The following is a 14,228-nucleotide window of genomic DNA, read 5'->3' as shown; positions in this document are numbered from 1 at the left end:
GCGCCTCTGATACGCTGCCCAAACCCTGTTCCTCGCCCTTCACAAATAAATTATGCAGCTGGTTATGCGGCCTGGACTCCAGAGATTACGGTTTATAGACCCTGGCGCTCTGATGAACTGCGTAATATAGCTAAAACCTTGCCCGATCCAACCAAAGACATGAACGAGTTCGAGAATCTTTTTAACAGTTTAGTTCGAATGTATGAGCCTCACGCCGAGGAAATCGCCATGATCATGCGACAAGTACTTGGGTTAAAATGGATCGAAGTAAAAGACCCGTTTGATATTACGTTGCCTTTTTCTCATGTCGATTTTACTGCACAAAACGCTGCGCTGTTGAACAGAATCAAAACTCAATTCCCTAAAAAGATGGATTGGGACCGTATCACATATTGTAAACAAAATTCCGATGAGCAGTTCGAGAAATTTTGGGAAAGACTGGAATCAGTCTTCGCGTCACACAGTGGCATGGACAAAGCGAACGCCGATTTTAAAAAGTTTTTGAAACAACAGTTAATGAATAACTCTCTCTCCTCTTTGTCTGACCAAGTGAGGATGATATGCCACACCTGGGAATCAACTTCTCTCGGGGAAGTTGTTGATCATTTCCGGTATTCCGAACGCCTCCGACATTACATTGAACAACGGAATTTGAAAAAAGTCAAGGATGGTGCCGCTAGACTTCAGGCTGCTCAATTGAGACAATTAGACATTCAAAATAAAGGTGCAGGTCTGAAACAAAAACGGGGACGGCGACAAAGGGAGAATAGGCAACGTAGCAGTAGGTCTAAGCATGTTCACAGGTACAGACAGAGTGAGAAAGATGAGGCATGTTTTCATTGTGGTCAATATGGTCACTGGATTGAACAGTGTCACAGTTACCGCAAGCTGAATGAAAGGGAAGAGCCTCCGATTTGGGGTCGAGCGCCACCTGCTGGAGTTCCCTTGAACAACTCATAAGGGAGATTTACACTAGCCAAGATAGAGAGATTTTTAGGAGTTTGTTTCAATAGTCAATGAATGGCCATAAGCTGTTCGTTTTATGCATTCTACTGTATGATTTTCATTCATATAATGATGATGTGTTTTTTGAGGAGTTGGCTTTAGGCCTTCTCCTCTGCTATTGAACCCAGTCTGTGTTTGAGTCTTATTTTTCAGGTTAGGGAGGGGGATTGGGCACCCCTGGACCTAGCCTGAAACAGACGGGGGCGGGACCGCAAGGTCCCAAAAGGGCACGTTAAATAAAGATATAGTGCTGGGGAGACGACTGAAGGCCCCCGTGTCTGAGGAAGTATGAATTAACATACTGCTCTGGTACCGTCTAGTCAGCACTGTGTCGCCGTTAAGGGGTTGGCACTGTGTGGTACGTGGACGACAGTCCACACCTAAGCAGAGGGGCGTTAGAGACGACCTCTGTGAATAGGCAAGGCTGGTGAAAACGGTCAAAGTTCTAATATCCATAGCACAAGTGGAATTAGGATCAGACCGTCGGTTCTGAGCTGGGTGACTAACAATCACTACGGTGTCCGGGATCGCTATCGACTGGGTCACCGGCCGGTCGGGTCGCATAGGGCAGTAAGACCTGAGATGGCCGCCGCGCTCGGCTCAATGTACAGTCAGGCCACTACAAGCCAAAAGCGAATGCGTCAGTAGGCGAGTAGTGCTTCTGTGATCGGTGGGCTTTGAAAAGAAGACACCGGGAAGCAGAAGGCTGAGCTCTCATTCCAGGGGAGCCTGGCTTGGGGCCTCGGACGGAACGGGGTCTAGCCCGGGATTGCGCCCTGGATGGGAGGTCCGAAAGACTCAAGCGGCTATGGACCCTGGGCGGCAGGTCTTTGAGGAGCCTGGATCATGCCTTCCTGGGGACTGCTTGGGACCTGCTGTTTGTCTGTTTAACTGGTTGTTTTGTCTCTCTTTCTGATATGTAGCTTAAGACATAAGGTTTGTGCATAATAGTGGGGGGAATAGATAAGGGTTGCCAGTGTCTTAATCTGAATGCAGCATCTCATAACCCAATTTATATATTTTTAAATGGTTATGTTAAATATCTCATGTTTATAGTTTGAGGCACATTCATCGGGCCTGAGTGTTTTTTCTGAGTGTTTTTTACAGACAACTGTCGTTCCGGGAGTGATGGGTGAATGCCGAACCAGGAGACGGGCACAGGACCGGAGGTGGAGATGGAGGCTACTGGCCTGTTTCCCTACAGATGGGCGATCTGGGGTTCGTGAGATGCAAGGCCAACGCCAGGTCACCAACTCACTGTGAGCGACAGATAAGTATGAAACAGGAGCAGTGCCCAAATACTCTGTCCTCAAATGCAGAAGAGGGAGGTTTTAGATATACAAATTTTAGCTATACAAATGAAGCTTTGATGGAGTTTTTTGATTAGTTAATTGTAAATGAAGCCAGTTCATTTTAGTGTCATTTTCTTTGCCCCATCTCTATTTTTATCCTGACTTCAGGAAATTTTTGCTTTCACCCTTAGGGGGTGTTGTTTTGTTGAGACGAGAATGTGGGTTATTTTTATTTTATTTTCATAAAATCGCGAGAGAAATTCTAGAGCCAAATCCAATTGCCTTGATCATGACTGGGGACTGGGCGTGTTGAAGTCATTCTAACACTGCCCCTGATGTCACTGTAGGGACTGCAGACTGGCTCTAAATGACACTTGAACAGACACCCTGTTTTAAGTTTTCCTGACTGAATAACAACATTTTTTCCCCAAAGCAGGAGCTTGCGCTTAACCATGTTTCTGAGAATCTCCAACAGATTTTGAATAACCGTTCCTGACCAAAGAGGGGAACAGGGAGACCAGACCAGAGGACTCTCCTTTTGCTCTTCTGTTTTGTCTCTGTTTGTCTCTCTCATCTGTGGATCCACAGACGGAGCACTTCATCAGCCTGTACTGGGGGAGCGGGAGCGCCGAGGTGAGCCCTCCAGCAGCACGACCCGGGCCGGCCCTACGGGGAGCAGTACAGGGATGGACCCGGTTCAGTTCAAGAGCCTGTACGTGCTGCTGGCGCCCTGGCTGTGTGGTGTCCCACTGCACCTTCACCCTGCTGAACCAGGACAGGGACTCCCTCCTCACCTTCCGAGAGCTCGCTGGCTGACCGCTCTATGTGGACCTGCCCAGTGGGGAGACAAGAGACTACCAGGAGCAGATAAGCAGCCTGAGAACAGGCCAGAAAACATGGAAGAGAAGTAGATGTTGCGGGAGGAACCTACCCGTCAAAAAATGGGACTGTCAGCACATCCTCGGCCAAGTGGGCCATGGGAACATGTAATAATGGATTTTATTGAACTCTCTCCATGCCAGGGATGTCTTCAACAGAGTGAGGACCGCCTTCCAGAGGCTAAGGAGGGGTTCCTGCATCACATCTCTCCTGGGGATTGGGTCCTGGTCCGCGACCACAGACGAAGGAGCTGGAACTCGCCGAGGTGGCTCGGGCCGTACCAGGTTCTACTCACCACGCAGACAGCGATCTGAGAGGACTTCGTGGATCCATGCAAGCCATTGCCGACGGGTCCAAGCAGCAGAGGACGGTCCACCAGGGGATCGCCAACACCAGGAGATCAAGGATGCAGCTGAACCAGAAAGCTCAGAGGCCAAAGCCATGAGCTGCCACAACTGTCCTCTCCTCTGACGAGGAATCGGAGGAAAAATGACCTTGCTGGTCACCTCCTCACAAGATGCACCACACACGCACACACACCTGCACACACTAACATTGAACATAACTGATTCAATCAACGCGACATTGAAGTTGCGATCTAGAAGAGAAGACGCCTTGCATTCCCCAAATTACATTCTATTGCCCAAAAGAGAAGTGTCACCTAAATGACTGTTGGATACACTGTGAACAAGAGTGACCTTGACAGCCACCGCCACACTCTCCTCTCCTCTGATGAGCAATCGGAGACTGACCTTGCCGGTCACCTCCTTCTTGTGGTTGTGGTATGACAACATGGACCACACACACTGGAACCTACATTAAACATTCAGAGACGCACACATGGAAGCTATGTTCCATAGGACATCACATGCGATTATTCACAAGAGTGAATGAACTTTGAAATAATCTGAAAAATATCATATTTGTTTACAAGAGTTACAATGGTTGAAACATGAGTTGATAAATAAGTTTGGGTTTTTCCTCTAAATTGACCAAGAGGTTTTTGCCCTTCTTACACTGGTAACCATTTATTTTTTTTGCCTTGTTAAATCAAGTTTTTTGGTGAATGGTTGTCCACTCTTAGACTATAAATAGTATATAATCATGTAATCTTTTTTATCTTGTTTCCTGTCAAATTTCTGAAACAAGGGGTTTTGGTGCGTGATTTTGCACGTGGAAAGAAAATAATAAAAAAAAAAAAATTTTTTTTTTTTTTTTTGCTCCACCTAGTGGAGAGATTATTTCCTTTCCACATGTATAGCATAGCTGACTGTTTACACTGTGTTTGGATTTTATATTTTATTTTTGTGTACCTGTTCAGGCACAAATGGGGGATTGTCCAGGAATTTACATCCAAACACCTTAAACCCTTGTCCTCTCACTTCTCTTGTAATTCATCACCTCCCCCCAAGTATTCATCAAGTCCCCAGCAACCCCTAGTTTCAATCTCCCTTTGTAATTGTAAAACACCTCAACTCTCCACCTTTTGTAATTATAAACACCCCCTCTGCCTCGCACACCTCAACTCTCCCCCTTTTGTAATTATAAACACCCCCTCTGCCTCGCTCTTCCTCATCTCTTTGTTTAAGTCAGAAGGGCCACACCTTCGTCTTCAGACCTTTGTTTTCTTTGTTTGTCACATGTCTGTACTCTTGGCCACGCCTGCCATTTCACATGACGTGCAATGAGTTAGCCAATCACATCCTAGAAGGACTTTACCTGTGTTTTGACTGCATATAAGCCAGAGCAGAAGAGGCTGAATTCACTTCTCTGACGAAACCACCCTTGTTGCGTTGTTCAGGAAGTCCTTGCGCACGTATTGTTTTTCACAATAAACCAGACTTAACCTTTTGAACGTATCTTGGTAAATCTTTTGACTAGACCAGTTTTAAAATACTATCACAAGCTCTCAACATGGTTTGATTCATCATTCATTGATTCTATAGGCAAATCATGTATGAGAAAACAGTTGCTGGCTAGCTAACATCCGCCTGGTTACCGTTAACAGCGGAAAGCAAGCGCATAATGGAACACATTAAGACCTCAGTTCTACGCTACGATCGGCTTGTTGGTGGCTGGAATATTGTGTGCAATATGGCTGAATATTTATCAGATTTTGAGGATATAGACGATGACTTAGAATATGATGGAAGCCGATCGTAGCGTAGAGAATGTGAGCCGCGAGTGTAGCCTACAGACGGAGAATAGCCAGTCTGCGTGCTGTGCGCATGCGTGCAGGAGCAAGTGGGGAAGCCATATTTAGTTTCTGAATGTATGTAATGAAAGTTTTCCATTAAAGAAAAGTTACATATTTTATATGCTGTCAGTTATAGTTCTTAGGAAGAACTTCTAATCACAAATGGACAAAATCGGAATCGGCAGGTCAGACTCTTAGGCCGCATTTACAGGGCATTTGCATTTGCAGGTCTTGATGTACAGATCTACTTTTAAAAGTGACCCATATCCTATACCTGTACATACACTTGCTTAACACTTCAAACACCATGCATGTGAGGATTTGGTTACCGAAACGAAAGTGAACTGTTCCTACAGTGCGACTTGTTACTAAAGGTGACAGGGCATTTTCTTTTAGAACCTCTCAGCTGTGGAACTCCCTACCTGAGGAAAGTAGGTCAGCAAACTCAGTGCCTTCCTTTAAATCACTTCTCGAAACCTCCTTTTTTTAAATTAGTAATTAATTTAGAAAATTTTACAAATTTTCCCTCTCACTTTGAATTAATAGATTACTTTGTTTTTATGAGTGACAAGAAACTACATTAAATCCATTGTGATTCCATGTTGTAACACAATAAAATGGAAAATGTCCAAGCGGGCCCAAAGGTAATTGCTTTTCAGGCTTGAACAATTCTATTCTAGCTACTCACCTGTAGGTTGAAGTTGGGCAGCAGGGAGCGGAAGAAGAGTGACAGGGTACTCTCATTAGAAGCTCCCACACTTTGTCTGTAAGAGAGAGCGAGAGAGCGAGAGAGAGAGAGAGAGAGAGAGGGAGAGAGAGAGAGAAGAGAGATGAAGAAGTCATTGTTAATCCTGAGAGCTAATAATAATGTATTTGCCATTCGCTGAATCTGATCTGATCAGTCCTCTCCCATGACCAGAAGACATTTTAACGTTCACTCATTCTCTTCAGTTTGGACCTGCTGCCCAAAACTGACCTCGGAACAGCAACCCAAAGACCTAATCGCCATACCAAAGAGGACTTTGACAAGGCCGGGGGGCACTACTCACAAACCGCCTCTGTCTCATCCTGTGATAAGGAGGACCATTTCCTCTGAAAAGGACAAATCGCTGATACATTGCCAAAGATCTTGTGTTCTTGGTGGTCTTTTCTTCAAAACCATTCAACTACACTGACTCTTCTAAGGTTGGGATTTATTTTAGCTGAGCTATCCACCAAGAAACGTGAAGTAAGTATAATAAAAAACAGATAAACATAATAAAAAACAGATCTTTATCAGAACAGCCTTCAGTATCATTTACAGCAACTTGTGACTGCTAGTGCCAAAACCGCAGCAGGACAGAATTCAAATGAGAAATGGTGCTCTGAGAGCACAGACCTCCGCCCCTGAATGCATTTCACGCCAAAATTGAATGGGTTCTAAATTGGCTCATGCTACACCCCTCCACCGAGTTTCATGAAAAGCTGTCTGGTAGTTTCTAAATAAACCTAGTCCAAATAATTACTGGATGTGAATGGCCGTCCGGGCCGTGATTCACTGGGGCAAATGAGGTAAAAATGACTGGAGGTGAATGGGTGGATGTATTTGGGTAACAGTTAGCAGCGGGCTGTGCGGTGCACTCCGGGCTCTCCCCCCGCACACCCTAGTCCAAACCCCGTGTCAGGGAGCTGGCTTCATTCTAAGTTTTGTTTTCATTTGTGAATCTGGCCCGTGATGCGGATCTGCTCCAAAATGTAATGGCTTCTAAGGTGGTCCATGATACACCCCTCCACCGAGTTTCATAAAAATGGTGGTATTTTTTTTTTTTACAGTTTTTGCATAATCATAATCCAAAAAAATGAATGGAGGTGAATGGCCAGTCCGAAAACATTACCTCTCGCCCTGCGCTGTGGCGGAGGTAACCAGTGTGAGTCTGATCTGAGACATGGGGTGTGGCGTGTAGCAGAATGTTATCACAGAAAGAGGATCATGACAGTAATCACAGCCATGAACCGACACCACAACTCTCCACTGGACCCTCTCTGACACCCTCAGAAACCATCAGAAACCAACGCTCCACTGGACCCTCTCTGACACCCTCAGAAACCAACGCTCCACTGGACCCTCTCTGACACCCTCAGAAACCATCAGAAACCAACGCTCCACTGGACCCTCTCTGACACCCTCAGAAACCATCAGAAACCAACTCTCCACTGGACCCTCTCTGACACCCTCAGAAACCATCAGAAACCAACTCTCCACTGGACCCTCTCTGACACCCTCAGAAACCATCAGAAACCAACTCTCCACTGGACCCTCTCTGACACCCTCAGAAACCATCAGAAACCAACTCTCCACTGGACCCTCTCTGACACCCTCAGAAACCAACTCTCCACTGGACCCTCTCTGACACCCTCAGAAACCAACTCTCCACTGGACCCTCTCTGACACCCTCAGAAACCAACTCTCCACTGGACCCTCTCTGACACCCTCAGAAACCATCAGAAACCAACTCTCCACTGGACCCTCTCTGACACCCTCAGAAACCATCAGAAACCTGGACTCCCTCTGGGCTGTCACTCCACAGCATTCTTTATATTACTCATCATTTACATCACTAATTTACCCTTTATTATTCGCCAGGAAAAAAACAAAATATCCTTTAAAAAATGGTGCTCAGAGAGAACAGACCTCCGCCCCTGAATGTATTTCGTGGCTCTGCACGCCAAAACTCAATGGGTTTTATATTGGCCCATGCTACACCCTCCACCGCGTTACATGAAAAGGGGTCTAGTAGTTTTTGCTAGTAGTTGTCTAGTAGGGTGGCCAGAGAGCACAGACCTCGCCTATCACTGCATTTAATCAGTGTAACCAAGTTGAATTGGGTGAACTCACTCCCCCGTATGAATACTGTCTTGCTCCATTGAAGAGGTGTTCAGTGGTGTAACTGGTAGCTGAGATTATGAGAGGTGGTCATGTGTGTTTGTAAATCAGAGGACCGGGGTTTGAATGGAGGTGAATGGCCAGTCCGGCTGTGTTTGATCGGCCCGTGGACCCTCCTCGTGATTGGGATCTGTCCCAAAATGTAATGGGTTCTAAGTCGGACCATGCTACACCCTTCCACCGAGTTTGGTGAAAATCGGTCCAGTGGTTTTTGAGTAATCCTGCTAACAGACAAACGTGTGCACAAACGCACCCACACACACCACTGAAAACATTACCTCTCGCCCTGCACCGTCACTGGGGTGGAGGAAAAAACACACACTTATTGTGTTGCACATGACATGGTGTGGTTTATTTGGGTTGGAGAGTTGTTTACTTTCTTATGACACTTAAATATTTTAGCTTTTTTGTTTATATTTTATTGGAATTTATAGAGATGTTTACTTTCTTGTAATGTTTACATGCGTGGCTGTAAGCACGTTCATTTTTGCACAGATTATAGGAAGGTGAACCAGGTCACTATCCTGGATTCGTTTCCCATGCCACAGGTGGATGATTGTGTGGACACCATCGGTTCAGCCCATTATGTCACCAAATTAAATCTGCTGAAAGGATATTGGCAGGTGCCCCTTTCACATCGGGCTTCAGAAATATCCGCTTTTGTAACACTTGACAGTTTTTACTAGTTGACAGTTTTTACTAGTACTCTGTCATGGCGTTCGGGATGTGAAATGCCCCGGCAACATTCCAGCGTCTAGTTAATGTAGTGCTGGCGGATGTACCTAACTGTGCCGCTTATCTTGATGATGTGGTGGTGTATTCCTCTGATTGGCCCACTCGTGTGTTTGATACGAACAGTGTTTCAGCGATTAGCAGCTGCTTCCTTGACTCTAAACCTCGCCAAGTACGAGTTCGGCAAAGCCACTGTCACTGACTTAGATAAGCAAGTGGGGAGTGGGAAGGTGCGCCCCGTTGAAGCTAAGGTTGCTGGGATTACGAGTTTCCCTGTGCCCACCACACGGCGGGAGTTGCGCCGATTCCTGGGTATGGCGAGATACTACAGAGGGTTTTGTCTGAATTTTTCCTCGGTGGTGACCCCACTGACTGATTTGCTCAGTCCTTCGGTTCCATTAGTTTGGTCTGCTGACTGTCATGCAGGGTTTGATTGTTGTAAGGCGCTTTTATGTAGTGCTCCTGTTCCTAGAGCTCCGGATTTCAGTAAGCCGTTTACTCTTGATGTTGACGCAAGTAGCGTTGGTGCAGGTGCTGTTCTGTGTCAGATGGATTCTGACGGCCGGGACCATCCAGTGTGCTACTACTCTAAGATGTTTAATGACTGCCAGTCACGGTATTCCACTATTGAACAGGAGACTCTAGCTCTGTTGCTCGTGCTTCAATTCTTTGAAGTGTATGTTGGTTCGAGTGTTGCGCCTGTAGTTGTATGTTGGTTCGAGTGTTGCGCCTGTAGTTGTATGTTGGTTCGAGTGTTGCGCCTGTAGTTGTATGTTGGTTCGAGTGTTGCGCCTGTAGTTGTATGTTGGTTCGAGTGTTGCGCCTGTAGTTGTATGTTGGTTCGAGTGTTGTGTCTGTAGTTGTATGTTGGTTCGAGTGTTATGCCTGTAGTTGTATGTTGGTTCGAGTGTTGCGCCTGTAGTTGTATGTTGGTTCGAGTGTTGCGCCTGTAGTTGTATGTTGGTTCGAGTGTTGCGCCTGTAGTTGTATGTTGGTTCGAGTGTTGCGCCTGTAGTTGTATGTTGGTTCGAGTGTTGTGCCTGTAGTTGTATGTTGGTTCGAGTGTTGGGCCTGTAGTTGTATGTTGGTTCGAGTGTTGCGCCTGTAGTTGTATGTTGGTTCGGGTGTTGTGCCTGTAGTTGTATGTTGGTTCGAGTGTTGCTCTGTAGTTGTATGTTGGTTCGAGTGTTATGCCTGTAGTTGTATGTTGGTTCGAGTGTTATGCCTGTAGTTGTATGTTGGTTCGAGTGTTGTGTCTGTAGTTGTATGTTGGTTCGAGTGTTGCGCCTGTAGTTGTATGTTGGTTCTAATGTTGCGCCTGTAGTTGTATGTTGGTTCTAATGTTGCGCCTGTAGTTGTATGTTGGTTCGAGTGTTGTGCCTGTAGTTGTATGTTGGTTCGAGTGTTGTGCCTGTAGTTGTATGTTGGTTCGAGTGTTATGCCTGTAGTTGTATGTTGGTTCGAGTGTTGCGCCTGTAGTTGTATGTTGGTTCGAGTGTTGTGCCTGTAGTTGTATGTTGGTTCGAGTGTTGCCCCTGTAGTTGTATGTTGGTTCGAGTGTTGCGCCTGTAGTTGTATGTTGGTTCGAGTGTTGTGCCTGTAGTTGTACACGGATCATAATCCATTGGTGTTCCTTCACAGGATGAGTAGTTGTATGTTGGTTCGGGTGTTGTGTCTGTAGTTGTATGTTGGTTCGAGTGTTGTGCCTGTAGTTGTATGTTGGTTCGAGTGTTATGCCTGTAGTTGTATGTTGGTTCGAGTGTTGTGCCTGTAGTTGTATGTTGGTTCGAGTGTTGCCCCTGTAGTTGTATGTTGGTTCGAGTGTTGCGCCTGTAGTTGTATGTTGGTTCGAGTGTTGTGCCTGTAGTTGTACACGGATCATAATCCATTGGTGTTCCTTCACAGGATGAGTAGTTGTATGTTGGTTCGGGTGTTGTGTCTGTAGTTGTATGTTGGTTCGAGTGTTGTGCCTGTAGTTGTATGTTGGTTCGAGTGTTTTGCCTGTAGTTGTATGTTGGTTCGAGTGTTGTGCCTGTAGTTGTACACGGATCATAATCCATTGGTGTTCCTTCACAGGATGAGTAACCACAATCAAGGCCTGATGCGTTGGTCCCTGGTGGTCAAGGTTTTAATTTAGAGATCAAACACAAGAAAGGATCAGAGAATGTGCTTGCGGATGCACTCTAGGTGTTGACAGTGATTTCTATTTAGCCCTATAGTGGAAGGGAAACCATAGCAGTGTCGCTAGGATAAGTTGAGAGAAACCATTTCAGTGTTATATATATTTACATATATATATTTCTTTCTTTCTTTCTTTTGAGATATTAGTGCGGGGGTTGTGATCTTTTGGTAGGTCATTAGAGGGGAGGCTTATTGATCTCGCCAACTAGTAGGCTCGCTGTTATGGGTGGGAGTGTTACGTCCCCACACTAGTGTGTCCTGTGGTTGTTGTTCTCTGTTGTGTTTTGTCAGTTTGTCTCCCTCAGGTGTTCGACAACGGTGTATGCAGTTCCTCCTCAGTCCCTTGTGTCCTGTCAATCATTGTTGGTCCAATTATCCTGTGTCCAATTGTCTCATCTCCCTGCCATGTGTGCCCCATTGTGTCCAATCGGATGGCCATCCACCTCCCCTATATATAGCTCCTCCTGTCCTTTGTTGAGAGATTTTGTCCTTGTGTTGCCTGTTTGCTGCCGTCAGTCTTTTGTTAGTTCTATGTCTTCAAAGCCTGTTATAGTTTGTTATTGTTTACTTTATACTTTACTTTACGTGCCCTCTGACACACAGGGGCAAGGGAATAGGTAAGATGCGTACATCGCGTAGCCTGAAATCTGTTATAGACACCAGGCTAGGAACGGGTACCGTTTTGGTTAGGTAGGTTAGATAGCACATTTATATTAATTGCTTTGATTTGGCACCGTTCATGGTTCCCTTGTTCCCTGTTGTGATCCTTTATTTAGCCTTTGAATAAAGAAAGTGGCACTTAATTATGGTTTATCTGGATTTTGTGTTGCGCACATCCACCGTTGTCTTAGTGTTAGGCCCTGCATTACAGGGTTTGTAACACACGCACATAAGCCAGACTGGTTTAAATAATTTAATTCTCTTTAGTGTATATTTTATTGTATACATTGTTACTGTATTCATGTGCTTTTTAAGTGATGTTTGATGTGTGTGGGCCCCAGAGACCAGCGAACTGCTATGGAATTAGCTAATGGGGATACTAAATAAACAAACTCATCACACTTGTGTTTGCCAACAGAACCTCATTCATTACCAATCGCTCAACAGCAATCACAAGACCAAGGGAAAAGCTGCAGGCTGTCACATGCACATGTTATTGCATGTGGGCGGTAATAGCAAGCATGAGGGGCCGACTGTCTGAGGCATAGAGGGTGATCTATCTATCCATCTATCAATCTATCCATCTATCTATCTCCAACCCATCTATCTATCTACTGTATCCATCCATCTATCCATCCATCTATCCATCTATCCATCTATCCATCTATCTATCTATCTATCTATCTATTGTCAACTGTATCATTGTGATATTGCTGTCCTGGACAATTTAATAACTTCTAAACTCTAAACAATGATCTAAAAAACTATGCTGGTGCCATGGCTGTACTATCCAGATGTTGTACTCTACCAGGTCAAGGGTCGTGGCAGCTGTGGAGGAGGAAGTGTCTTACCTCTCTGGCCGGGTGTAGGAGGACACAGAGTCCAGTGGGGGGAGGGGATCAAACCCCATCACTGGCTGAGTGGTCACGTCCTGGGGAACACACACAACATGTCACCACACTGCCAACCACACCAACATGTCATCTTAACACACACACCTAAAGGTCACAAATCAGTACTGTAACAAATGCACACCACAACATCACCACAAGTGCGAGGGTTGGAGTGTGAGGGTTAGGGTATCTCTGCTGAGGCAGGGTGAAGGTTAGGTTGAGGGTTAGCAGAGTATCTCACCAGGGGCAGGGTGGAGGTGGCCTCCTTGATCTCAGACAGGAGGACATGGCGGTGGATGTTGCGGGGAGCACTCTGGTACCTCTGCTTCCTCCTGGGGAAAACAACAAATTTCATTGAGCAAGATACCTTTTTTTTTCTTTCAACAACCAGTGGTGTGTCATCTGGGGTTTATCAGCGGCCGGTTACACAAAACACCTTAAGTGTTCTCCTGACACTTTAGGCTTAAATTATCCTTGGCCGAGGGACTTTCTTAAGGGCATTGCATAAAATCCCAAGGTTTCCGTTTCGTTTGTTTGGTTGTACTTTGATTTGGACATGCAGAATATTGTACAGCAACAAAATAAGTAAACTCTGAAGAAACAATCCCTTTTAGCCTACTGTGAGGTAGGACAGAGAAAGAGCCATGTATGGACAAAACTTTTGTAAATGTGTCTGTTCTGGGGGATGGGAGAGATCCCCCCTTTTCAAGAGGATGTAGGCAATAAAATAGGTAATGGTTGTGAGGAACTGATGATGTCATGGGTTTGGTATATATTATCTCTCTGTGTCTCAGGACCACACCTTGCATTTCTTTGTTTCCGGTTCTCTGGAGGTTAGACATACTTGGTGCTCTCTCCCCGCACACCCCAGTCCAAACCCTGTGTCCACAAGGGGAGCTGCCTTCGTTCTAAGTTTTGTTTTCATTTGTGGATCCACCCTGTGACTCGGATCTGCTACACGCTTCCATGAAAATTGGTTTGGTAGTTTTTGCGCAATACTTCTAACGAAGAAATAAACCAAGAAACGAACAAACAAGCCAACAAACAACCTGCACTGTCGCTGGGGCAGAGGTAACTAATGGCTGTTTAGCAGTACCGTACCGTACTGAACCGTTCCGGGTGAGCACAGGTTCTGGATGCGTTTCCACTGCTAACAAAACAATACCGAACCCAATTCTCAGAACTAAACGTAGTTCCTGCTTGGGAGGTGGTACCAGCCAGACCGATCAGGAACTGCGCAGGTTGACGTCTGTAGGCTACTACAAAGCAACGTCATTGTCATGTTTCATCAGTCGGCACCGCCATTAGCTGGAATGATCGTACCAGGAACCAGCAAAGGTCCTGATGGTTCTTGGTTTGGATGGTTCCTGTATTATTCATACACTGGAAATACAACATACAACTAAACTTAGAATAGATAGACCATGTACCGTCTTCTTCACGACAAATAATTTAATAGGTCTAAA

The 14,228-nt window shown here is 45.5% G+C and overlaps 1 protein-coding gene across 1 annotated transcript in view; it reads right to left on the bottom strand.

Annotated features, from left to right (window-relative positions):
- Positions 1–14,228, bottom strand: part of tcf25 (TCF25 ribosome quality control complex subunit) — a 40,083-nt gene that overhangs the window by 10,824 nt on the left and 15,031 nt on the right. Inside the window, exons 15-17 of the mRNA XM_084436732.1 lie at positions 13,004–13,094; positions 12,721–12,800; positions 6,062–6,137 (exon numbers count right to left, since the gene is read on the bottom strand). Of these exons, the coding sequence (XP_084292858.1) occupies positions 6,062–6,137; positions 12,721–12,800; positions 13,004–13,094 (247 nt within the window). The remainder of the gene's footprint in view (positions 1–6,061; positions 6,138–12,720; positions 12,801–13,003; positions 13,095–14,228) is intronic.

The sequence above is a fragment of the Borostomias antarcticus genome (assembly GCF_949987555.1).
Source record: "Borostomias antarcticus genome assembly, chromosome: 4".
Lineage (NCBI taxonomy): Eukaryota > Metazoa > Chordata > Actinopteri > Stomiiformes > Stomiidae > Borostomias > Borostomias antarcticus.
The sequence above is the reverse complement of the archived record's forward strand: the minus strand, read 5'-3'. Positions and strand labels throughout refer to the sequence as shown.